This window comes from Falco punctatus (assembly GCF_963210335.1).
Source record: "Falco punctatus genome assembly, chromosome: 10".
Lineage (NCBI taxonomy): Eukaryota > Metazoa > Chordata > Aves > Falconiformes > Falconidae > Falco > Falco punctatus.
In genome coordinates this window covers 36808952-36834593 of record NC_137590.1, presented here as the reverse complement: position 1 = coordinate 36834593, position 25642 = coordinate 36808952, and the positions used below count along the sequence as shown (strand labels likewise).

Below are 25642 nucleotides of genomic sequence, written 5' to 3'. Positions count from 1 at the left end.
CAAACAGTTTCCTCTTGGTGTATCTCATATATTTAGTGTCGTTTTGGTTAACTACTGTTCTCAGGTATTGTTGTTCTACTGTTTTCTAAGTGAATCCTACTTTCCATCCAAAAGCAATTTGACACATCCAAAAAATAATCAAAGAAATAATTACAAACAAGGCAAGACTGCAGTCACCACTTTTAATTGACAGTAACAAAAAACACCCTACCATCATGAGAATAAACATACATGGGGCATCCCAGAGGTAACAGCAATACAGTGAATCTTGCTAGTGCTTGGGAGACACATTCCTTCAATGAAATGGATTCTTCTGCTATGAGTCAAAATGTTTTTATAGTTATTAATCAAGACTGTCAACTCCCCTTTAGGAACAGCACTGAAGTATAAACAGAGCTCAAGATTAAAACTGCTTGTACATAGCCATCACATTTAAGGTTTTTCTTATCTTTGTAGCTTTTAAACGATCCGATAAAGTGCAAAGTTTAAAGTGCATGCGCTGAGAGCAGAGTTAAGCCAAGTTGAAACCCTTCTCTAAAAAACCCCAGATACATAATAATGGTCTTGACTTGTTTAAAATCCCCTTACAGGTACACTGAACTTGGGAAAGGGTGAACTTCAGCTCCTGCCTCTTCCCTCCTTAAAACAAAAGTCACCAGCACCCAAACAATGCAAGCGCCAATGCAAGGGCCAACTCGGTGAGAGGTGGTGATGGAAACGCCACCCCTGTAGCCCCAGCACAGGGACCCTCCGGACAGCATTTCTCACCAGCACTGTGCTTGTACAATGCCTCCCACTATATTTAGGCGCTGCAGGAGGGAGGAAGCCAGCTGCAGGGGAAGCGCCAGCACAATGGAGCGTGCTGACCCCGCAGGAAGCCCCTCTTCACAAAGCCTGGCCAGTGACACCAACATCCTCACAGCAACGTTGCCAGCAGAAGGGAAAAAAGACACAAGCCGCACCTCCTGATGCGTATTGAAGGAGCTTCAGAGCCCAGCAGCCACAAAAACCCAAGAGGCAGTTGGGTTGTTGAAGCTCCCCAGCCAGGGTCAAGACACCTCCTTAAATGATGTGAAGAGAAGGGGAAAAACAAGCAAAGGATTTCTTGGAAAGGACAGGGCAGCAGGTAAAGTTTGGTGGCCGTGTCTGAAGTAGAATTAGGTGATTTTACCCCAATAGCTGGATTTGATGTGAGGTGGAGTGCGGTGGCAACCAGGCAGAGAGCCAGTGTGGTGAGCACCAGGCTAGGGTGTGCCCAGGGCCAAGGAGTCCCAAAGGGGCTGGGGGTGATGGGAAGGCACAAACGCATCCTGCACAATGAAGGCTGTCTGCTGGACGCCTGCCAGGCTCCAGAAACCAGCTGAGATTTTCGGAAGCCACATAACCAGTTTCAAGAAGAACAATTACAATCAGTAATGGGCTCCCAAAAAAAAAGGTCTGCTTATGGTCACCAGAATTTGTTAATGCCCAAGAACCAGCCCTCACCGCTCCAGCTCATACCAGTGATGCTGCTGGTTTTGGGTTGAAAACCCAAACCACATCAAGTTTTTCCATCTTAGCCTTGGGTGGCTCCACTGGAGAGTCTTCATCACAAGTTGCTCTTGGAAAATCAACTTTGCTCATCTCAGAGTGCAGCAGTTTCTGACTTCTCCTCCCATTAAGTCATCAAAGAGAAGACAAAGCTGAGCTGGGGGCAAGTCATTTCAACACCTGAGAAGTCACTATTCAGGCTAACCACCTCGGTAGGTAAGTAACAAGCAGATGCAGCACATCTGGAGACAAAGCAGAATGATGCTGCAGGGACCCCAATGACCAGGTCACTCCTACAGACAGAAGATTTTATTCTCAAAGTCTTAAACAGCACTAAGGGCAACTTCTAGGCTGACCAAATATAGCCAGGAGATCACAGAGCCATAGAGCAGCCCAGGTTTGAAGGGACCTCAAAAGATCATCTGGTCCAACCGTCTGTGGGAAAGGCAGCGTACATGAGACTATCCAGCACCCTGTCCAGTTGTTATCTTGAAAGCCTCCAGCAATGGGGACTCTACCATGGCCCTGGGGAGGTTGTTCCAAGCAAATGGTTGTTCTCACTGTAAAAAATGTCTTTCTTATATGGAGATCATCAGGAAAATTTAGGAGCTGCTGGCAGCTAGAGAAGTTTCGCTCTGAAAACTGGCAAGAACCTTAACTGATGGAGGAGACTAAGAGGAAAGAGACCCATTTGCCGTTTTACAGAAGTCTTCCAGAAGCCTGTATACTTGCTGGGATTTGTGCAGCTCAAAAAAATACCAAAGCCAAACCTGACCTGCTGAGCTCCCACCCCACACAGGCCATGCAGACCTCGGACAGGCAAGTGAGGTCCCGGCTTCCTGCTTCTCCCCGCTCACGCTTCGCCAACTCCTCACCAGAGCCAGCGCTGCTGTCAAGCAAGCAAAGAGCAATAAGTAAAAGAGGGAAGGGAAGATGTGCACCGTGTGCTGCTTCCTGACGGAGCCCAGTGGATGTGACCGTGGGGTGGGAACAGCAGGAACACGCAGCCAGGTGGGGGAGAGGGCAGTGATGACTGGCCCGAACTCAGAAATCCAGAAAAATCCCTGGAAGGCTTTTGGGATGAAGGCCAGCTTCCTTCCCAGGCACAAACAAGTGGCCATTACGGTCCTGCCTTTTGTAATTGAGGGCCAGAGCAGCCTCCTGGCAGGCCACTAAGTGGGACTCTGCTCCAGAGTTTATTTAAAAACAAGCACAAAGTATTTAATGCAACAATAGAGTCTTGTACCATAAATGCTAGTGGTGTTTCTCTACAGAAATGCCAAGCTGAAAGCTGCAAGAGCGAACAAAGGCAACCAAAGTGCCCACCACACGCTTTGGATGGCGTTTGTTTCCTCACAAGGGATGGGGCTGGTGGGGTGTCTCTGCCTCCAGACTGGGTGCCAGGCAGCTGGGGGGCTATTTCATAGCATCCACAGCCCAGACGGGAACAGCCAAGACCTCTTCCCTGAAAGTGGCCTGACACATCTTAGCTTTCATTCCTGGCAGGCAGCAAGGATGACAGCTAGCATGGGTTTGGGCTCAGTGTCTGTGAGCAAGGTACCTGTCATCCCCATCCCGAATGACACATTGTCCTCCTTAAAGTCAGAGCAGACTCCCCCTAGCACAAGCCTCCTCTGTAAGCATCAGAGACAGGGTTAATCCTGCCAGCCGGTCCTGCATGAGAAACTCCTCACCAAAGCAGCATTCCCTCCTAAGGGCTCCACCCAAACTGGCACAATCCTGCATGAGCAAGGCTCCAGCTGCCTTTCACATGACACTTCCCAGCTCATTTGTATTGCCGTTTTCTCAGGGGGTTTAAGACAAGAAATGCTGTTTGCCGTGAACAAAAAATAAACTCAAGAGAGTTATAAAATGCAAACTGCAGTGCCTACAGGCATGCTGCTCCCTCCATCAGCAGCAGTCGGTAACCCTGGGAATAGTTAGAGCTGCAGCAACAGTTACAGTGAGCTAATCATTTATAGGTGTTCACGGTACCAACATGCCTCCACATCCTGCAGTAACACTGGAGTGTTGTTTCTAACCCTAGGGCCCAGTTCTCTGTTAAGGCAGCAGTAACGAAGGTTGCTGAAGCTGCCATGTATAACCACCCACCCATGAAAGCAAGCAGTGAGCTGCAGGACCTGCATCTTTGGAGCTGGGGAAGTCAGAGAAGGACTCACAGAGATGAGTGGTATCAATACTGCCTGGAACACTTTCTCTCTCTTTGAGATGGAGCCTTAAAACAGAAAGAGGGAAAGAGGACCGACCAGTCTTAGCTTCACCTCCTCATTACAGAGAGATTCAGGGTCCTGTTTGAATCCAAAGCAGAAACGCAGCAACCACGAAAGCAGCAGCAATGACCAAACATCACCCCCTGTTCCCTGACACCACCAGGGCATATGCTGCTCTGGGAGGCAGGGACCTCCTAAAGCTTAAGCCACATGGAAAGCCCCCAGATATCAGACTGAGGGGACTGATAGTAATAGAGTACTTCTCTCTGGATGGTGCTAGGTGGGAAAGAACAAAAAAAGCAGCTAAGAGGGCAGCTTAGCTCCCAGCTCACGCAGATGATACGTCTTTGGAGAGCCCTTTGCCTCTGGGCCAGGTGGGAAGCTGGATGCTCAGTTCTGGGAGCAGGGAAGGGAGAGAAAAAGGCAGAAATCTATGTCAGTACTTGCACTGGCATTAAAGCGGCATAGCTGGTGCCTGCAGGGTTGTAAAACCCATGTCCTGTCCCTGCTGGGAAGTAAAGAAACAAGTAGAAAAAAAACAGACTTAAAAAAAAGGACATGATGAAAAACAAGTAAAAGGAGGCATAAGCACAGCAGAGTCCCTCCAAAACAAGCAGGGAGCAGGCTGGCCCGGCCAGCCCTCCTCTGGTGCCCCACCAGAAATTCTGTGCAGCTCCAGGCATGGGCATTCCCAAGCAGTGCCCTACCCCTCCCCCCATTTCAATCCCCTCCCAGCAGCTTTAACTCATTAAGCTAATGGAAGCCAGTCTCTTCTCCCAGGTCACCATGGCAATGCTTCCAAAAGACATAAAAGAGAAGAAAAACATAAGATGCACACACCCCCAGCATCACACCATGCTTCCCAGGAAGCCCAGGCAGCTCTCCAAGCCGTGCCTGCCCTCCCCACGGGATGTGCTTTAAGAAGGGGCTGGGAGCAGAGGGAAGAGATTTTTGTGTTTATTCTCCCGACAGACAGGCTCCTGGGGGACACAACTCTGCACATCCAAGAGTTTTGCAAGCCTCCGAGGGAGGGAAGGAGGGTGGGCTGTGGTGCCTACCCTGCCGTGGCTCCTGGCCTGGAGACATCACAGGGCTTGACACCACTCCTGCTGCAGGGAAGGGTGGGACCACCAGACGGTGGCAGGAGGGAGACTCCATCCTACCCCACACCACCAAACTGGAAAAATGCCCTCTCTGTAAGCCGAAAAAATGACCATGATGTGCTTCCTTATAACAGCGGAGCAAGATACAGGCAGGGAGCAGAAAGTCCCTCCAGGACGGAATAGGAGCGGGAAAGGGGTGGCTGCACCAGCCAGCCAGTGAGGGAGGGTCTCCGGGACATTTTTGTCCAGCTGCCCAGCAGAACTGGCCCAGCAGAGCCTACAGTGCTTTCTTGGAAGTGGGACGAGGCAGAGGGGGTGGAAAAGGAGAGAGTTTGCTGGAAGACAACAACCGGGAAGCCCCTCCATCCCTCTCCACCCCTTTCTGAAGAAAAACATCGCTGCTCTGTGGCTGCTAATGACTTTCAGATGGAGCAACAGGGCCACAAAGTATGGAGAGCTCTCCTGGGGCAGCGTGCCTCACACGGCAAGATGAAAGGCTGTGCATGCTGCCCTTGTCTGCAAGAACAAGGCCAGAAAGAAGCACGGGACGCACCTCTGTCAGAAAAGCAAAGGGGAGGTGGAGAAAGCCCCAAACAACATCCTGGTGTGCACATACCCATACCCAAAACGGCTCTGTGCAGAGATGCCTCAGTCAGTCTGTTTTCAGCCTACCCCAGAAACACTGGATGAGGACCCGAGTTTTCCAATGCTGGCACACCCACGCAAGCGGGGAGGAGGTCTGCTGCACATCTCCAGGACTGGAAGGGGCAACAGTGGTGCAGCACCGGAGACCCAGGCTGGAAGATGCCAGCCCAACCCTTTGCTGCCCCAGGCCACAACACACTGCTGGACACCTCCACGTGCCCAGGGGTCTCGCCTACTGACAGAGCCCAAATCCTGAGGTGGAGGATTTCCTGTAGGCTTTGCATCCCTAAACACATGGCAGGTTTTCAAAGGAAAGTGATGAAAGCTACAGCTCTGAAAAGCAAAAAGCCACCTTTGGCACAGGCCCCCAGCACAGCCAGTGAGAGGCGACAAAGGAGGAGGACAACTGCATTATTTGTAGTCAGATGTATCTGACCCAAGCAAAACCTGATGGTACTGATTTATGGCCTTAAATTGTAACCAATTTTAGTCTGCAGAGTGAACGAATCGCAGCAGTTGGTCACAATGAAGGTAGATTGAATTGTGATTAAATAAAAGTTGCTTTTTTAATACAAATTGAACTTTATGATAAAAATTAAAGATTGCTTGTATTGCCAGATACGTAGTGTAAGCCAGACAGTACTGACAAAGTGTTTTGTCTCAAAACTACTATTTCAAAAAGAATTCCAATATTACTGGAGCTGATCTGAGAGTGATTAGAAGAAAAATCTAGAACCAGTAAATGCCAGCTTTTAAGAAACTAAATAATTACATAGCTCTTAACCGTAAATAAGTTTATTTCCAAGAGAAAAAAATGCATATAGTCCTATTTTTTACAAAAATCCATAAACATATATTATTTTTTAAATATTTAATTACAATTTTTAAATAATCAGTTTTGCTCACTGTGGTTCAAGGCCAAATGCAACCCTCGGTTTACACTCCCAAGCATGCAAGCCTGGCCACAGCTTGAGCCCCTACTGGCAAACCACTGACACACGAAGCCTTGAAACAGTAGAGCACAAACAGGTAAGAAAAACCAGTGCTGAACCAGCTGTGTGCATCCACAGGCATCACTGCAGTGCCTCAGGCCAAAACGGAAGGTGTTTTTTCACTGGTGTTTATTACAGCACCTAGAGAACAGGACTCGGGCTCTTCTCTAGGCCTTTCACAACAAGTTTAGCAAAAGATTTGCTGTTGAGTCTAACCCCATGATACACAGACGTTGGCATCACCTTTAAAAGATGCCTTTCTGGAGGGATCAAGACAAGGATGGGACCATGAGCAGAAACCAAGAAGTCCCATTGCTCATGGCAAGTCCACGCTCACTATAGCAGTATTGGCTTCCAGAGCCTTTACAACACACCAATGCCCAGTGCAACCCCCTCTGCAATGAAAACCTCTATGAAACCCTAGAAATCACTGCTGCGTCCAAGGCAGTCCTGAAAAGGCTAACTCTGAAAAAAGCTGCTGTTACGGATAGGAGGGACAGCTCTTCCACAACTGCCTAGCCAGCGCAAGTCTGGATGATGTGCCAGGCTGCTCTGCATGACTGGCCACATCTGGGACCTACAGCAAGAGTGGCCAAAGCATCCTCACATGCTGTGAGGACAGCAGACAAGCCCTGGGGAAGCTCAGGCAGGCATCCTGCTCCCTACCCATGAATGCACTGCCACTTGGCAGTGCTTCTTCTCTGCGAGGGTCAGGCCGCCCCAAGGCCAGCAAAGCCTCAGGACGGAACTTCAAAAAATCCCGAGCACACCCACAAAAGCCTGCCAGCAACGGTGTCGTGCTGACTTCAAGGACAAGCATGTGGATGCAACTGCAGTTCAACTCTGTTTCATACTCATTTCTGAGAAAGACTTCAAAGCATCCCTGTGCTTTCTGGCCCATTTCTTCCAGCCCAGTCTGCACAAAAAGCAGCTTGAATTCATTTCCAGGGCAGAAATCATTATCCTGGATTGTATTTGTATGGAGCAGGAAAGCGACGAGTCTGTAATTCACCTTGTTAGACAGCCTGTGCCCTGTTAGCCAGCCTCCCGTCCTGCCGTAGCACAGCACACCATTTCACAGGCACGCTCATGGCCTCAAAATCAGCCTGAACCCATTGCTGCACCCAGATGTCCCCTCCTTGACTCCCACAGGCTTTGCTGCTGGACCCTTCTGGGAGCCGGATCCACAATCATCAGCCTGTCTGCTAGGGACTTCCCCCACCTCCCCCCCCCCCCCCCCCCCCCCCGAAAAAAAAATAAAAATTAAAAAAACCTGCTGCCTTTCTGTTGGGGCAACAATATGAACAGGACAGCAAGGAAAGGGAGCAGTGGCAGCAGCCTCAGTGGCCAAGTTTAACCTGCCACTGCATGCCTGTCCAAAACCTTACACCCCTCCCAAGGAACGCCAGTGCCAGCGTGCTCTGGGAAGGAGACACTGCTCAGGAGATGATTTAGCATTAAAACACAAAAAAACCTAAACAGCAGCAAAACCAACCCCCTCCTCACCTCCAAAGCTACATGGAAAACCGCACCCCAGCTCTGGATGCCTTTGCACTCTTCCTTGTGGCTGGCCCTGCTCCCAGGGCCGAGCTAATTAGAGCCACGGGTCATGTCACCCTGTCACTTGCTGTGAGCAGCTGGAAGCAGATTTCCTATTTTGGATCTGGCAGGCGAGAGCGAAGCTGAGACCATCCTGCTGCTGCGCTCCGCTCCTCGTCAGGCAGCTTCAGGGAAAGCACGGGAAGGGTGGGTGGCAGGCCTGAGCGCCCAGTCATGCTCCCAGCACACAGGTGGCCCAGCAAGGGGCAAAGTGTGAAATCCAGGGTTGAGGTTTTACAGCAAACAAGAGCCAAGGCTTTTGTCCCCACCCAGCTGAAAGCGTTTTGCCCGCAGCAGCCATCCCTGTGCATCACATAACCAGATCCTTGAAGGACGGGGAACCTGGCTTTCCCGTCACATTATCCTCACTATCATCCCACTAAGATGGGGGAAAAACAGTAAGTCCAGTGTCACCCACCTCTTCAAGATCCCCAGGGGCTCTTAAAACCAGTGACACTGCAGCACCAACTTATTATGGAGAGATCAGGCTGTTCCAGTTTGTACTGGTATCCGCAGAGATGGAGCAGCTCAGCCTTTTCCCATGGACTCTCATAACTTACTGAAATAGTTTTAGTTTGTTTGGTGTTTTTTAAAATGGTACTTTATGTGTAGGGTCAATAAGAACTGGTTAACCAGTTGTTAGCATCCAACTTATCAATGCCTTGATCTCTCTTGAAGGATGTTCTTTGGCCTGCTATCAACACTTTGCCCAGCCTCCAGACACAGTGTTATACAAGGGCAAGAGGCAAGAAAGATCTTAGTTTTTCAGCTATAAATACAGTAAATAAATGCATATTAGACCATAAGCCTAGCTTAGGCAAGTATTTTCCTTTATAGTCATGAAAGCATGGAACTAGGATGCTCCAGCTACCCCCATCCCTGTTACTGCTTGGTCTTTACAGTGCTGAAGCAGTTAACTTGCCATTTGCTGGAGCGTTGGGTCCACAGCCAAAATGGAAGTGCCAAAGCCAAGACTGTAACAAGTGGTTAGGGGATCAGATGTTTTGCGAGCCGTGCTGAGGAAAAGTCCATGAACAAGAGCCTGTTTAATAACCTCCCAAGCCAGCCCACAAGATAACTTGTGGTTGCAGTGCCAAAGTGCTGGGGCAAGTGGGTACCGCCTGTGGGAAACCCCAACCTCAGGAGCTCCCACCTCGCAGCCTGGAGAGGCGAGCTAGGGAACAGTTGCCTGTGCCTGTGGGGGCTGCAAGAGTGGCTGCTGCAGCAGTCTGATCCGGCTGCAGGGGAAGCTGAGAGCAAGGACTGCTCCCATCCTCCCACTCCTGCAGTGGGCTGAGGGCAAATAAGCATCACACCTGGTACCCTGGTAGCTGCCACACTCCCCACATCCTCCTAACCACTTCCCCGTTGCCATCAAATCACACACACCAACCAGCTGTGTTATTTTTCTACTCCCATAAACATACAGACACCTAGGGAAAATAACCTTTAATAAAACAGCTCCAACTCTGGGGTAGGGGAAAGGGCACAGAGAAACCAGGAGACACCAAGGCACTGTTTTCCCACTCCCCCCTCCTCGCTAAGTACAAACCCCATGGTGCAAATTCTCCTCCTCTGACAGTTTTATTGCTTCCCCCTGTCCTGCAGCACCATGGCAAAGCCTGGCTGGCCTTTAAAAGCCTCCTGACAGATCTCAGGACCACCACACCATGCCAGACACCAAAAAGTGCTTTGCAAGGTGGGGCTACAAAAAAAAACCCCACACCAACCCAGCTCTGGAGGCCAACCCCAGAGAGGTTCCCGCTCCTGAAGCGGGAACATTGTGTACATTGGATGTCAGAAGAGAAAAAGGAGGGAGTATCAGTTGTAGGGGGTGCAGGGAAAGGGAAAAAAAAAGAAAAAGCAAAAAGAAATCCAGCCTTCAGACTCCAGAGGGCTGGCTGGGAGAGGCAGCAGCTGAAAGAAATGCTCTGCTGTTATTACTGCATGGAAATTACAGCCGCCAGAAGGAATCCAGGCCAATCTGTTGCTGAATATAACTTTAAAAAGACAGCCAGCCTCTAATCATGGGCTGTTCACGGGCATAAGAAAGCCAGCACAGTGGTGGGACCCACAGTCCATTCCCCCCTGCCTTCTAAATAGCAAAGGCTGAGGACAAAGACAAAACAAAAAGGGGTGGAAGAGCAAAAGATGCCCAACAGGTGGGAGGGCTCAGCTCCTGCGCTCCAGGTACCCCAGGTTTTGGAAGAAATATGTTAACTAGGGAGATGTCATTTGTTGGCCCCCAGAAGGAAGGAAATGTTTGGGCTGGTTCCTGGAAAGGGAAGGGTTTAACTTCTTAAGAGTTCCCTTTTCTCTTTTTAAAGTAGAAATCTACAAAGGGGAAATGCTGTAAATACACCTTGGGGCATGACGCAGGAGAGGGGAGACAGCAAGGGAGAAAACCCCACCACTGTTTACAGTGGGAGCATCCACCGCAACCTGGCACAACCAGGGAGAGGGCTCAGCCATACCATTTCATGGGCAAGCAGGGAAAACATTTTCTAGAAGGTAATTTCAGCTACAGGTGAGAACAGGACATTGGATTAGACGGGTCCTTGCACCAGCCCCAGTGGTCTGCACTCCAGGCCCCTTCCCGGCAGCCAGCCTCTCCTGCAAGCTGCTCCCCCTCATCTGTGAGGGATCAGTGGAGAATAGGGCAAAAATAGGGGTTTTCATCTTCCAGCAAGCCAGCATGCTGTCAAATTAATAAAAATCATGCTAAGCTTAACCATAACACACAGAGGCTCCACCTGCCCCTCCTGGAGAACATGAGTCACGAGCTCACTGAGCTTCACTTTCCACCGCCAGTCACTCCATCAGCTACTTTTACATCCCTTTGGATAGGAAATGAGACACGCTTCCAAGAAGTCCTGTCTTCCCAAACATGCTCCAGGAGAGACCACAGCGGAGAACGGCACCAGAGAAAATCCACCATGCCACGACACATTTTCTTGCGCTTTTAGGTGCCATGACTTTAGATTCTGTACTTGGGCCACAGCCAACATTTAATGAATGCTTTGATTGCCATGGCAGGGGATATTTTGGGGAGCACGGGGGCAGCATGAGGTATTTTTAGTCTGACCTCCTTGCTGCTCACCCAGAGCTTTCCACCCTGACTCTGGGCACTCTGCAGTCCACCCTAGGGCACGATGCCCACACAGCGATGCCAGCATCCCCAGACTTACCGACATAGAAGGTGTTTGGGGCCTGCTTCTCCCCCAGCTGCAGGTAGAGGATATTTGTTGTCTGCGAGTCATGCCGGAGCCACAGGGCCACTCCCAGTATGATGCCTCCAGCCAGCTGGGGAGAAAGCAGAAGGAAGCCAGCGTTATCCACTGCTCTGGCCATGCTGGACCTGGAGCAGTGGGACCTTTTCAGGTGGAAGCAGAAAGCTTTGTTTTCATCTTTCTGCAAATTCTTATTTACTCCTTTCACATGCAAGAACATCCTTCATAACCATCGTCCCACCGCTGCAGTGTGCTTTGTGCCCCATACCTCATGAGCCACACAATCTTCCCTCCCTGTTTTATGAGAAGACTGCTCATTCTGGGGACGTGTAATCCCTTTCCAGTTCCTGTAGATGATTTCTTTCCTAAGAGCTATTTTATTACTCTATTAAAATGGAAGGCTCAGCCTTACCCGAGAAGCACAAGACATGCAACTGAGGCTTTTCGGAGAGCTTTTCAACAGAAGTCAGGATCAGCCCCAAGTATTCCCTTTTCCCAATGGGCTGTTATCACCCCATTTCATTTCTCTGTGATGTATAAACAGTGTTTTGGGTTTTGTTTGATTTGTCAAGAACTGGGTAGGAAGGATGGCAAGAATGTGGCTCCAGAAGCGGGGGACGGGGGGGAGGAAACAACATCAGTTTTTCCCCCTGCCCCTAGCCTCACGTGTATATCACTCCCCATCCAGGGTCAGGCTTCCAGTCTGAGCAGACCTAGTACTCCTCTGGCACATACAGCTTTCCTTAATGGCCCTAATACAGGCACTGAAGCAAAGCAAAACCTTGGTTCAGGCCAAGGCACAACCACACCACTTCTGGAGGCTACCACGAAGATGCTCAACAGAGCTGAGCAGCTCTGCAAGTCGACGAGGCTGGAACAGCTGCCCTGCTCGTGCTGTTGTCCAGCTGAAGAGCAGAGCACTCACTCACGCACACACACACACACACACACACGTGCACACAGACATGTGTGATGGAGCCCCTAGGGCAAGGATAAACACACGCTTCAAACACAGGAGGAGACGTTCTCCATATGGAGCATCAACCCAGCTTACCACTGGAATATTTACGTCCAAATAACGGGAAGTTTTATGACTGGCTTCCTCACTGTTTTCTCTGATAGGGAGGGGCTGGGAATGGCAGCAGAGGACAGGAGCAGATAGGGAAGGCAGCACTGAGAGGAACTCAAGCCAGAGCATTTCCAGCAAGATTCACTGTGTTCTCTACGACACCCCCTACTTCCATTTAAAACCATGAGAGGGGGGGAAAAAAATAAACACACATTAAAAAAGCCAAACCCCTTAAGAATCCAACTTCTATGAAAGGCTGGAAGTGCCTGGTCAAATGCCAATTTAATTTTGAGTGTCCTAAACCTCAAAGTGATTAATCTCAAAAAAAGGGAAGATAACCACCAGAAATTACAGAAGCAGAAATATGCGGGTTTTTTTCAAAAGGGTTGGGAGTCAGGTCAGCTACAGGCACGAGAGGCACCACGAAGGTCACATTAAAAGAAAAGAGTTTGTTCAGTGGCATTCGCCAGTTGCACAAGCGCAGCAGAGCCTTGGTGAACACACAAGGGCCAGGATCTGCAAGATGGGCTGTCAGTGGAAGTTCAGCTCTGCACCTCAAGAGGTCAGCTGGCAGTTCTCCTCCTTGCTCACTTCTGCACATTCCAGCCAAGAGATTTTTACAGGGGTGCCACCGAAGCTGGGGTAAAACCACACAATTTGTGCAAAACTCCTAGGGGAAGCCGGCCTCGGGGCTTTGCCGCTTACCGGAAGGAGAAAATCCTCAACAGCTCCTGGAGAGGGAGGGAAGATTTTACAAGCCTTTCCCCAATTTGCCACCAAAATAATCAGCTTTTAACACTTCTCCCACAGCAACCAATGCAACTTCCCTGCTGGTGTGGTCCCTTAGCTCTCTCACACTCGGGAGGGCCTGAGGTTCTCCAAACACTGGCTGTGGAGAAAAAGTCACGAAAACCGGTTCATGCTCAAATCCAACTCCAAATAAGGCAGCTTGTGGTTTTGCAGAAAGTTACCCAAATCCAGCCTGGCATGTCGTATTCATTGTCTGAGAGCATAACGAAGCCCATGTTTATCCTCTCAGAAGAAGGAGAATGCCCCCAAATTAATCGGTGCCAAAGTAAAGGTCTCTTGGTGGCTCCCAGGGGAGAGGAGATCCTGAGGCAGATTTGGGTTTCTATGCTGGCTGGGAGAGGTGAAGAAAAGGCTGCAGACCTTCCTCTGCAGGGAAACATCGCTCTGCCCTGGCATGCCACCCACTGTGCCTAGCAGTACCCACCCCAGCACGCTCTGCCACCTGTGGTGAGGCTGGGGTGACACCAGCACAAGGAGCAGCAGCTGCTTTCCAATCCAGTTTGCCCTAAAACACCTGACACAGGACCAAAAGCGGGCGGCAAGCTATCCCCAAGATATTTCTTAATCGTTTAGGAACATCAACTAAATGGGACAAAGCCTTTTCCGACTCATCAAACCCACCCCAGCGTTGAGGTCTGCCTATTGCAGCCAGCTGAACCATCTCCAGATGTTCCCAGTTTCATCCTGAATGTCCCCAGGAACACCCCACATCCCTCCCACACCACCTGACTCCATTTGCTTTTTTAACAGAGCATGGAGAACCTCTGAACAAAAGTTTTAGCAGCTGGATTTCTTAAGAGAAAAAGGCATTCACTTCCTAATGAAAAGAGGGTTTAGGCTATGATGAGTAACTTTTTCCACTATAATCATACATCTTTCCACCACCAAGCAGTGCAAAATGTTAATTAAGGCATCTTTCTTCCCAAAGGAAAAATGACAAGAGGGAGAAAACCTCATTGGCTCACCACAGTAACCCTGCCTTCCACTGCCCCTTGCTTGGGATAATCTCATTTTCAGTACAACTTGTTCCAGATACAAGCTCCACATTTTCTTCCCTCCCCATCCTACAAACACTGCCGTTTGCCAACACCAGAGCCAGAAGAGCTGCAACCACTGATAGCAGTATCATGCTCACCTCTAGGCTGCATACCTTCATATACTAAATATCCCTGTGTTTTCTGCTGTAGGTACCCAGGATCTCATGCAGGCTACCCCATTGCTCTTTGTGTGCCCAGCTCATCAGACAGCCCCAGCCGCTGCGACATGGTGATCACTCATCAAAGATATACCCCAAGTGTCAGCACAGCTCTCCATTTACATTTTTGGGGACTGCTTTATTTTTTTTTTAAAAAGAGCAGTAATAACGAAAGCTTCAACTTCAGCAACACCAGCACTGCAATGTTCTTAGCTCTGCCTTCCACAAGCCGACCTCCCCAGTCGGCTGCTCCCCCAACCAGCACAAGGGCAGTTGCAGAGGTGCATCACCAGTGCTCTGGATCCAGGAGATGGTGCCCCGAGCAGCCTGCCAGCACAGCAGAGGTGGCGCGGCAGGCTCCGGTGTTTCCTCTTTACCACTATTTTCCAGCTTCTGGAGATTTATTGCTTCTTCCACAGACAGCCAGACTTTTCCAGCTGGATCCTGCCTGCCCAAGGCTTGCTTTTCACGGGGATGCTGTTCTCACGTGGCACAGCAGGGGGAAGCCTCCATTGGATGCTGCCGAGGGGAGGGAAAAGGCAGCCCCCCAGCCCCCCCAGAGGCGATGGGGTATTACCATCTCAGCGTCACGGTGACGGCAGGTGTGCAGCCCTGGTTTGCCACTCCATCCACTGTGCATGTCGTGGGGCTCCCTCCTGGGCTGAGCCCCACTGACCCATAGGCTGTTCACCCTAAAATTTCCCAGATCCAGCTGTGGGGCAAGGAAACAAGCCCATTTTCGCAACTTAGGTCACTCCTCCCCTCCACAAGAAATTTCCATGACCTCCATGATGAGGTGCGCAAGGAATGGCTGTGGAGTGCCCCAAATTAAAGGGGTGAACAGGGCCAAGCTGCTCCCACTTTTGCCCTGCCACTCTCCAGACACTCACGTACGCCAGGATGTGCATCAGCCTCCCTCCACTGCCCACAGCCCTCTTCCTCCCTGCTCCCTCCCCTCCACCTCTCTCCAAAATAGGTTTCCTGGTGGCCAGAAGAAAAAGGAAGAAATTCTGGCCACAGGGTGCCTTGCTGGGCATGTCAAAGCAAAGCAGATATCCTGCGGCTCAAGCCAGTGAAGGAGGGAAGCAGAGGTGCCAGCAGTTTCACAATGCTGTATTTTTAGCAGTGCTGCTTCCCGTGGCCACGGCTGTTCCTGCCAGCGAGACACTGATTCCCAACCCCTGTGATCCCACGGGCTGGAGAAGCTCCCACCTCGCTGCAAAAACACAGGGAGCCCGTGCCACGATGCCTGTGAAATAACACAGTTACTAACAAGAAGTAGGATGCTGCCAAGAAAGCTTAACAGGTTTTAGCTGTTTCACAATTCAGGTAGATTTTTATAGGTTTATAGATCTCAGGTAGAGATTTTTAACAGGTTTTCATGCTGCACAGGCTTGCTGCTTCCCTTCTGCTGCCTAGAAGCTGAGCCCTTCGAGGGGATGGCACCTGGACCCCACTTGAGGAGCCCAGCCAGGGCTCCCCGCAGCTCCTCTCCAGCTTCCTTTAAGGCATGGGGAACTGGGACACAGAAGGACAAAATGGCTTGCCAAGGCTGAAGCATCTTGCCATGTACATGCGAGTCCCTCACACAGCCAGAAAAAAATTGCTAATTTGGGGCTGAAAGTTTTGCTCCCAGCTCATTTCTGGGTCTCTAGGTAGAGCAGCAGATATCACATTCTCCAATGCGTGCAGCATAAATAAAGAAACATTTTGTTGCCACACCTAGTGTGAGCCGGGGGGGGGGGGGGGGGGGGGGGGGGGGGGGGGGGGGGCGGGGAAGCAAGGAGCTAGAGATTCATTAACGATGGAAATTACCTTTGGAAGGGCAATATAAGCCCTTGCAAGATGCGTGCTAGGACCTTACGGGTTCTGCAGAGCCACCTCAAGGACCAAGGCAGGCAGGAGAGGAGCACATGATCATTGGTGGCAAGCACACAGGTGGCACTGAGCCTGCCCACAACCTGTGCCCTGCTTCCTGGAAAGCAGAAGCCGAGTTTCTTTTCTACTGCAAATAGAAATACTGCACTCAGTGCACCCTGAGGAAGCACTGAAAGAGTCTGGGGTGCAGCACGAGGCTCAGAGCAGCCCGCGAACTGGGAACTTTGGTTTGATGCTACAATGGCCTTCATGTTATGATGGCAGGCCTTCATGACAAATATTTTATTAAAATTTTAAGGTGAGAAGCACTCCAGATCAGCCCCATGCTGCATGTTGGGGTGGACTGTGGGATGCCCTGGAGCACCAAGACATCAAGACCCCTGCAAAACTTTTTGTGGGGGATGTAAGCAGGGAAAATTACTTAAATCAGACAAATGTGGTTGCAGTTTGACAGCCACACAACATAAAAGCTTTTCCACCGAGTTCGGCACAGACGCTCGCAAATCACAGTGACAGAAGAGGACTCTTCTTGGACAGCAGAGGTGAGGTCTTCTGCCTTCCACAGCAATCACACCGCCAAAAGTCAGGCTGAAAGTTTGCAGACAAGTCCTGCCCAGGAACTGCAGAAAGGGCATTTGGGAAGAGGCCTGTGCGCTGCAGGCAGGAGGAGGAAGATGGCCTGCAGCCCGTGGTCTGCTCCCAGCAGCGCAGCCGCCACCACCTTCCAGCAGTGGCTATTAATAGAGCTGCCGGCTGGGGCGAAATTCTCCACTGGTGCCTATAGTTACCAGCCCCACAACACTATGGAGCTTTTCAAAACAAGTTCCAGAGAAACACTCCCAGAGGAGCAGCACACAAGAAGCCAAATAAAGCTTGATGGATGGGAGGGGAGCAGGAATCTGGCACCAAAATCCTGGAGCAGGGTCCTCCAACAGGGAGCACTGAGCCCATCGGCTGCTCCCTGCCTGCTGCAGCCTGATCCCTGCTGTGGACATAAGTATCACTATACATTGACATCTACCAGCAGGGTTTAATTGCCCTCGGTGGAGAGGAAAACAATTACAGATATCACTTTAAAATTAATTTGGTCCCATACATAAGCATTTAAGTACAACAGTAATACAACCGCCTTCCCTTTTTAGTAATAGCAGCCAAAGGCACTTGCACAGTACAGGATCAAAGTACTTCTCGAGGCATCGTACGCGGATTAATGCTCTTGCAGGAGATAAGCATGACGGTGGCTGATAGAAGAATAACCTCAGGAAAAAAGAGCAAACCCCCTTCCAGCCACCAGCTCTGCTCCCTCCTTGCAGCTGCAGCCCAGCTCATTAACAGAAACTGGGTATGCGCCTAGGGCAGGGCACTGGTCTCCTCAAAAGCCCTGCTTAAACAACCTCCTGCACGCAGAGACTTCAGAAGAGGTTTTGTAGGTGATGGTACAAATGTGTTCACTTGACAGACAGGCCAGAAACACATCCTCAGAGAGCTATCAGCAGGAAAACTTGGGTCCAGGTACTGAGCCTGCTAAGAAAACCTCTCCCTTGCCCTTCAAAGACAGGCAGGGTCAAACACACGTGGAAACACGTCTGCCTGTACATCATCCTATGATACCAAACCTAAAGTCATGGGAAGAAGATGCTTGGCCAGCACCACGTCCTCGCTGCTCGCAAGGCTCTCTGATTCCCAGGAGACGAATAACCAAACGAAATTCCGCACTCCACAGCGGAGCAGCCTGCTAGCTGCTATCATTAATAGCATTTCAGCAGCGCTCAGCGCAAGCCTGCGCCCAGAAGAAAACACAAGCTACTTTGTTAGCCAGGGAGTTACTTGAAATCCCTGCTTTGGAGCTGCACGTCACATGCACCACCAGCTCTTCTATTTTCTGTTTAAACCTGCAAAGAGCGCTACCCAACTGCCCTCCTCATCACATTGGGAGGCTCACATGCCACTCAGCAGAGCTGTCAACGTGGGATCACCACCACAGAAAGCTGCCGCCTCCCTCCACTGTCACCTCTCATCACCAAAGCCACACAGTATCTTGGTGCCCGCTTTGCGGACTGCAGGGAACATCTGACAGATTTTCCAGTGTTGTACAACAAAACACTCGACTCTTCCACTCCTCCCCTTCCGATCACCCCTATCAAGACAGACTTTCACTTCCACGTCCCCTCTGCTCTTGCCCTTCCTTGCCTTTGCACCCCAGCTGCACCACATCCACTCCACTTAAGCAAGAGAAAAAGAGTTATGTGGTGCCTGGAAAATGGCATTAGGAGCAAGCTCTTCCTTTTAATTAGACACCTCTCTGGCAGGGCAGTCAGCGGTTCTCTAGACCTGGAAGTCTGCCACGGGCTGTATTAGCTAATAAGCTGGGCAATCCTTCTCCAAGCAAGCCAATTTTTCCTTGGTTATGTTTAATTACATTTTAAAATAGATCTTTGGCTTCCTTCAGCCTCTCCAGGGACTCTTTGCAGCAGTGGTCAGTTCAGCCCCACACACTGAGCTCTGCTGTCGGATTCAGGTAATTCAGGAGAGCAGCTGAAGCCTGGCCGCTTACTTTAAGTGGGGTGGAGAAGCAGCTCCACCTCACCTTGTGCCTAGCCCAGCCCCGCTCCGGGCTGCAGGCTGAGCTGGGCCTGCCCACCGCACCAGCAAAACCGCCCAGTGATGGGTACTGGTACTGCTCCCTCTCACAGGGCAGGGAAGCAGAGCATCCCCTTGCTGCTGGCCACACCAAGCTTTCAGGACAAGTTTGCAACACAGAAAAACTTTTGTCTTGCCAGCCCTGTGTTTTACTAACCCGGTGAAGTCTCCAGGTGCTGCTCACAGCTTCCTCCACCACTTTGGTAGGCAGATGCCGCTATGAAACACGCGGGGACCTATTCTCTCCTGGGATGGACACCCATCTGTACACGTGGTCCGTGCAGCAGCCACTGCTCCCTCCTCAAGAGCCACCTTGGACCGAGCACGTAACCCTGGCATCTTCTTCTCAGAAATGCATACACAAAGGAAAAACAAGCCCAAAAAATAAAATAAAACCAGAACACCTCAGGCAGAGAGGGCTGCCAAGGCACCCTGGGGAGCTGGCAGCAGGGCTGCCTTTTCCTCTTGCTTTTCAACGCAGTGGCTTTATGAAATTCCCCCTGTGCTGCCAGAAAGAAGGGGGAGGAAGCCAGGGGGGTGTCAGTTTATTTACACTCCAGCAGGACTACTTTAAAAAGTTATCAGAGTTTCTTTCTTATTTGTTAACACTATTAAGGCTGAGAATTGCTCCTTTTCTCCCTCTTGGGCACCGGAACAAACTCCCGTGCAACACGATGCAGCAGCGCCTGCCAAACTTTGGACTCCGCCTGCTGCTTGTTTTTACCAACAGCGCCCAGTCTCGGCTGGGTGCAAGGCAAATGATCAGCAAATGAGCACAAGGAGCCCCGCCAGCAGTTCTTGCACACTAACCAGCTGGCAGGACCACAGGGCTGCGAGTGCCCCGTCTTGTACCTCCTTCGGGTCAGAGCTGGGGTCCTGACACAGCCACCCCGCAGCAAAAGTGCTCAACACCACGTCCAGCCCTTAAATGCCACCCTATGAGAAGGGCCTTCATGCTTCAGTGGCCACCGAGGCATCCCTCCCTGGCTGGGGGTGCAAGGTTGGCCGCTAACGGTGTTCGCTTGGTGGTAAACCTAGAATTCCCCTCAACTACTGGTTTAAAAAACAACACAAAAGGGCTTGAAAACTTTAGACCCGGTGTTCAACCACGCTTCAGCGGGCCAGCCTCACAGAAAGCGTCCTTAATTCTAACGAAGCCCAGGCTCCCCATCTGCACAGGAACTGGTCTGAGAGGACTGGCCACAAGTGAGCCCAGCACTGTGAGGTGTTTTGGGGCACCAGCGGGTCCCAGCTTACGGGAACCCCGCCTTGGAAGGAGCTGGAGTATCTCCTCCAGTGCTCCTTCTGAGAGGCAGAGCAAGGCACCAGAAGTCCTAACAGGGAAATTAAACAGATCGGCTATTCCTCTTGCAAGCAGAATGCCAGCTTATAAAAGATAAGCTGTTTTGCAAATACAGATTGGGGCATGCAAACAAGCTTGCTCAGGAGCGGTGGCTGTGCAGAGCCTCTGGCATCCTTCCTGCTACTCAGGAGACCCTTCCTCCCTCTCATCCACAGCCGGAGGCTTCTGCAACAAGAATGGCAGGAAACTGGGTCCAGAAGGGAAGAAAAAGCCCTGGGATAAACACGCTAACTCGGAAGGAACAAAACTTCAGAAGAGCCTACCCGCCTCCATCCTGCCATTTTAAGGGTGGAAGAAAAGGTTAAAAAAACCCCAACAACCCAGGACTGTCCCACATTCATCTTGCAGCTGGCAACGCATCAGGTATCAATTAACACCACTGTCGTCAGAGCTCGTCATCTCTCCCTTGGTCAGCATTATACCCAGAAACACGGCAAAAAGGCCTGAAATCGGGCTGGATTTGACAGTGCTTGCTCCCACACAGCAGTTAAGCCCTACACCTCCCAGAGGCGAGGCCATCCCCCCCCCGCCCCCCAGCCCTTCACCGTACACCCGGGGGGAAGGCAGCAGGCAGAAGACTCCCCCCAGGCAGCACAGCATGCAGTGCTGAGGCAGGGTTTGCTCTGAGGCATTGCTCTCCTCCCCACCAGCCCTCCTTGCTGCCTTGGCTGCTGCACGCAAATGTTACGAAAAAACCCTGAACTCCTCATCAGCAGGGTGGGGTGTCAGACAAGGGGCACGTCCTGACCACGCAGCCAGCGCTCGGCAAGTGGTGCCTTGCCTCTGCAGGGTGGGGCTGGGCTCGCTTGTCTGAAATACAGCATTTCGGGGAATAGAAAGTGGTCTATTTAAAAAATAAAAAAAAGCAGCCTGCTCGGGCACATTTCGTTGCTCCCAGGAGCAGGCAGAAAGCGTTTCTTGCCATGCCAGCCCCGCGTTGCTGGAGGCTGTTTCTAACTGGGGCAAACCTGGTTTGCAGGGAAACCGGGATATGCCGCTTTTTGCTAAATTAGCTGCATGTCTGGATGGATTATTTCATGAGAAACTTCCTGGAGAAAGGCAATGTCTCCAACCTGGGTAAAACCTGCATCCTAAAATATCTTCCCAGGAGGTGGAGGCAGCGGTGCCCAGCTTGGGCACAACCCGAAGGCAGGCGTCGAGGCCAGTTCTGACGCGACGCCAGGGCCGTCCAGACCCACCTGCTCCCCACCAGCTCCCGGTGTGGCCCGGGCAAAACCAGCCCCCATCGCCCATGTTTTTTGAGCACCTTCTCCTTGCCGGCTCCTTCGCAGCAGGGCCGGCACCTCTCCCCCCTCCGCCTGGCAGCAGCCACCCCTCCTGCCCTCCGCCTTCCCCGGCTGGCTGGGGAGCACCGCTTTGCCCACGCAGAACCACAGACGGCGGGGTCTGGGGGCGCAGGCCTCGGGGGGCCGCTGCAGCCCCCGCCCCGGCCCAGCAGCCAGGCCCCTCGGCAAGGGGCGCCTAGAAACCTCCCTACACAGATCCGCATCAAAACCCGGATAAATAGATATACGTGTGCAAATAAATATATATATATATATATGCACGCATTAAACAAGAGCGGAAGAATAAGCGCCCCCCTCCCCCCACGCACCCCCCGAGACACCCCCGGGCGCCGGCGGCGGGAAGGAGCCAGGGCCCGGCGCGGGCAGCTGAGCCATGTTGGAGCCCCGTTACCCGGGCGCGGGGCTCCCCCGCCCCCCGCTGCCCCGGGGCTCACCCAGAAGATGAAGTTGAAGACGAAGAGGAGGTATTTGATGCACTTGGTGCAGCCTTCCACCCCCATGGCGGCGGCGGGCGCTGGCGGTGCGGCGGCAGCTGCTCCCCTCAGACCCTGCTGCCGGCTGGGCGGCGGCGGGAGGAGAGAGCGCGGCCCGCCCCGCCCCGAGCCCCGCCCCGCGCCCGAGCCCCGCCCCGACGGAGCGAGAGCCCGAGCCGCGCGCACAGCGCCCCGCGGCCGGGCCCGCCGCTCCCCGCTGTTGCTCCCGCTTCCCCCACCTTTTTTCCTTTTTCCCTTTTTCCCTTTTTTCCTTTTTCCCCTTTTTCCTTTTTTCCTTCTCCCCCTTTTTCCTTTTTTAATTTTCTTCCTGCCTTTTGGCCTTTTTTCTTTTTTCCTCCCCCTTCCTTCTTTTTCTCCTTTTTTCTTTCTTTTTCTCCCCCTCTTTTTTCCTTTTTCCTTTTTTCCTTCCCCTTTTCCCGTTCTTTCCTTTTTCTTTTTTCTATGATCTTCCCCACACTTTTTTATTTCTTCCTTTCTCTTTCCCGTTTTTTTCTCTTCCTCCTTTTTCTTTTTTCCTCCCCCCTTTTTCCTTTCTTTTCTTTTTCTGTTATCTTCCCTCCTTTTTCCTTTGTCTTCCCTTTCTTCCCCCTTTTTCCTTTTCCCTTTTTCCTTTTTTTTTTTGTGTTTGGGTTTTTTTCCCTTTTTTGTGATTTTGTTTGTTTTCCCCTTTTCCTCCTTTTTCCCGCCCACCATAGGTGGCTGACAACACAGAATTTCCTACATGCAAGTGGCAGCCACAGGGGCAGGTGCTGGGGGGCTGTAGTGTGGCACCACCATCTCACAAGCCTGACTCTCACCCGTTAAACCTTGCCCCCATCCCCTGGATGTCACCAGGCAGCCCGGAGTGCAGGGAGAGACCTCTGTGAGTGGGTGCAGGATGCAGCAGTGCTTGTGTTTCTTTCTACAGAAGGTTTTGGGTGCATCCATGAGGAGGAACTCCTCCCCCCAGATAAAAAAAGAGGAAAGGATATTTACATTAAAACTTGCAGTTTCAAATTCAGAGAAGCATTTCCTCCTTCGTTTCCTCCTCTCCTGTTATCCTGCGCTCTGATCTGCCAAACACTTTTTGCGTAAGCCTGTGGCTTTGTTACTGCACGTAATTGCAGCAAGTTCGGAAGAATCGCTCAGGACGTTTTCCCTCAGTTACTGGGTCGCAGGAGCACCTGGGGCACTCCCGGGCTGCCCACCAAAGGGATCTGGGTCACGCACACCAACCGTTCAAGCTAGCCTCACGTTATGGCTTCAAAATTTTAGTTGAATTTTAGTTAAATAAGTTTGCAAAGCTGTGCAACAGAAGCACAATGAAATTTCCCAGTCTTTTTGGCCGAAACCCTCTTTGCCCCACTTGCTCATCCCTAAAATACAACTTGCTCTCTCCCCATGCTTCCAGCACGCCCGTCCGCTTCTTGCCGGGGTAGGACAGCAAGCCACAGCACCGGCGCGCAGGAGGACTGCTGGTGAAGGATGGGGCCTTGCTGTGCTGCTACGAACGAGGCGCCTGCCTGCAGCGCTGTGCGCGGTGATCTGCCCCGGCACCCCCTCTGGCCACAGCGTTTCGGGGAGCAGCTCCTGTGCCAAACACTGTCACACTCGATGGCCGGCCCCACCACGCATCCCCTAAGCAGGAAGGTGCTGTTAGCTAAGCACACATTTCCTGCATGCGTACGCTGAAAATGAGTCAACTTGCTCCAAAATCATCCCGGGGTCCTCGGGGATGAGTGGGTCCAGGGCTCCGTTGTGTTCATCCAACGCTCCTTCGCCCCTCGGGAGCAGCCCATGGCTCTGCAGCGGGCGCCAGGCACGAATAGGGCTTGGCCCCGTTCCCCAATTACTTATGCTGAGTATGCCCTCAATTGCAGGCTCGCCATGGATGCATAAGCCCTTTGTCTCTAAGCCACGTTTGCTCACCCAGCCTTACCAAGGAAGCCGGAGGTTCACCAGGCTGCTCATGCCTGTAAGCACTGTCCCAAATTGCCAGTAGGACCCATCTGGTTACAGCAATAGCTGTAATCCTTGTGGCTCCTGCTCACCAGTCCAGGGGATAACGGCAGGATCACGAAGCTACTCGCTTGCTGCATTGTAGCATCCCACATCACCTTTATTTTTGCACCTTCATCCTTTCCAGCAATAAATATTAAAATAAAAATTCTGCTTCCCCCCACCCACAACCCAATGGAGAGGTTGAAGACGGGAGGGTACATGAAGCAAGGAGCCTCCTGCACACTTTGGTGGCTGTCTCCAGAAAACCTCTCGGAAAACCTCTCAGGCACAGCTTGGAGAGCTTGCGCGAGGGAGAGGAAGGAACCAGCTGCAAACCTGCGGCAGCAGCAGCCCCGCCGGCTGCGGAAGAAAATGACTCTCAAATCAACTTTTGTGCACTGCAGAGCAGGCAACCCCAGCTGCAGCCACTGCACAAAGTTGGCATTGAAACTGCTTCTAGCAAGCTCGGGGTCGCTTTTTGGTTTTGTCACTGTCGCTTTTCTTCTCTTGCTTTCTGCCTTTTTTTTTCTTGCATCGGGAAGGGAAGGAAAATGGAAAAAGAGAAATAAACCTTTCCATATCCTCCAAAAATTATATTAGCAAACAATTTAGTTTGGAGCTAACAGAGTCCCGTTTCTGGGACGTTCCTTCAGGTTGTGTCAGAGCACATGCTGCCCCGGGCTTGGGTACAGGTGCGGCTCTGGCGGGGGAGCACGGGCACAGCCCCACCACCTACATCAAGAAGCTTCCAGTTACAGGCTAAAGCCTACTGGGTCTAAGCTGGGTTCACCCATCTGGCCACACCAACAAAGTCCACTTGGAAGTGGACTTGGAAGTGGAAAAGGATTATTTTGTTCCAATATTTTTCTTCAGCATTTGTTTTTGTTTGTTTTGTTTTTTTTTTTCCCCCCTTAAGAAGCTCAGCTGAGTACATTTGAAAACTTTGACCTTAACATACAGGAAGAAAAAAGCCCAGCACTGTGGCACAGCGTCAAGATAATAACGTATACAGTTTGCCAAGGTTACGTGTGATTTCAGACGTTGTCTATTCATTTGCCGTGCTGTACTACTTGCTGTACAGCCCATAAAGTACCAGAACTGCATTTCAAAGACTCTCAGCGGCTTTAGCAGCTCTTTATAAAATGCTGCTGTATAAATAAGTAAAACTAATTTGCAGAAATTCAGTTTGTGTATTGGTGTCACATGCCAGTATCGAGTGTGAGCGCTATGAATAGGGCTGATGATTTCCCTCTCCAGGAGGACGGGCTTAGGCTGAGTGCTCAGCACTTGCCATGCTAATGCATCCTGGTTTACAGAGCACCGAGCTGCAGGCAGGTCGGTGAAGCAGCTACCTATCTCCCAAGCCTTGCACCACTGGAATAAAAAAGTAAACTCTAAAAAAGTTTTAAAAAGTAGCCTTAAAATCCCAACTAATAAAATCCCTGTTCCCCTGCATGGCTGTTTGAATTTGCGTTTGCAACTGGATTTTGCAGGCGGAGAGCAGAGGTGCTTGCAGTGTTTTCCCTCTCTCTGCTGGGCTTGGGTTGTTGAGGGGTTTTTTTGTGAATCTGTTTAT

At 51.2% G+C, this 25642-nt stretch overlaps 1 protein-coding gene across 1 annotated transcript in view; it reads right to left on the bottom strand.

Moving 5' to 3' along the window:
• CD81 (CD81 molecule) overlaps positions 1 to 22185 on the bottom strand; it is a 31320-nt gene extending 9135 nt beyond the window's left edge. The window contains exons 1-2 of the mRNA XM_080405261.1: positions 22027 to 22185; positions 11289 to 11403 (exon numbers count right to left, since the gene is read on the bottom strand). Coding sequence (XP_080261387.1) covers positions 11289 to 11403; positions 22027 to 22092 — 181 coding nt within the window. The 5' untranslated portion in view covers positions 22093 to 22185. The remainder of the gene's footprint in view (positions 1 to 11288; positions 11404 to 22026) is intronic.
• Between the last annotated feature and the right edge of the window lie 3457 nt (positions 22186 to 25642).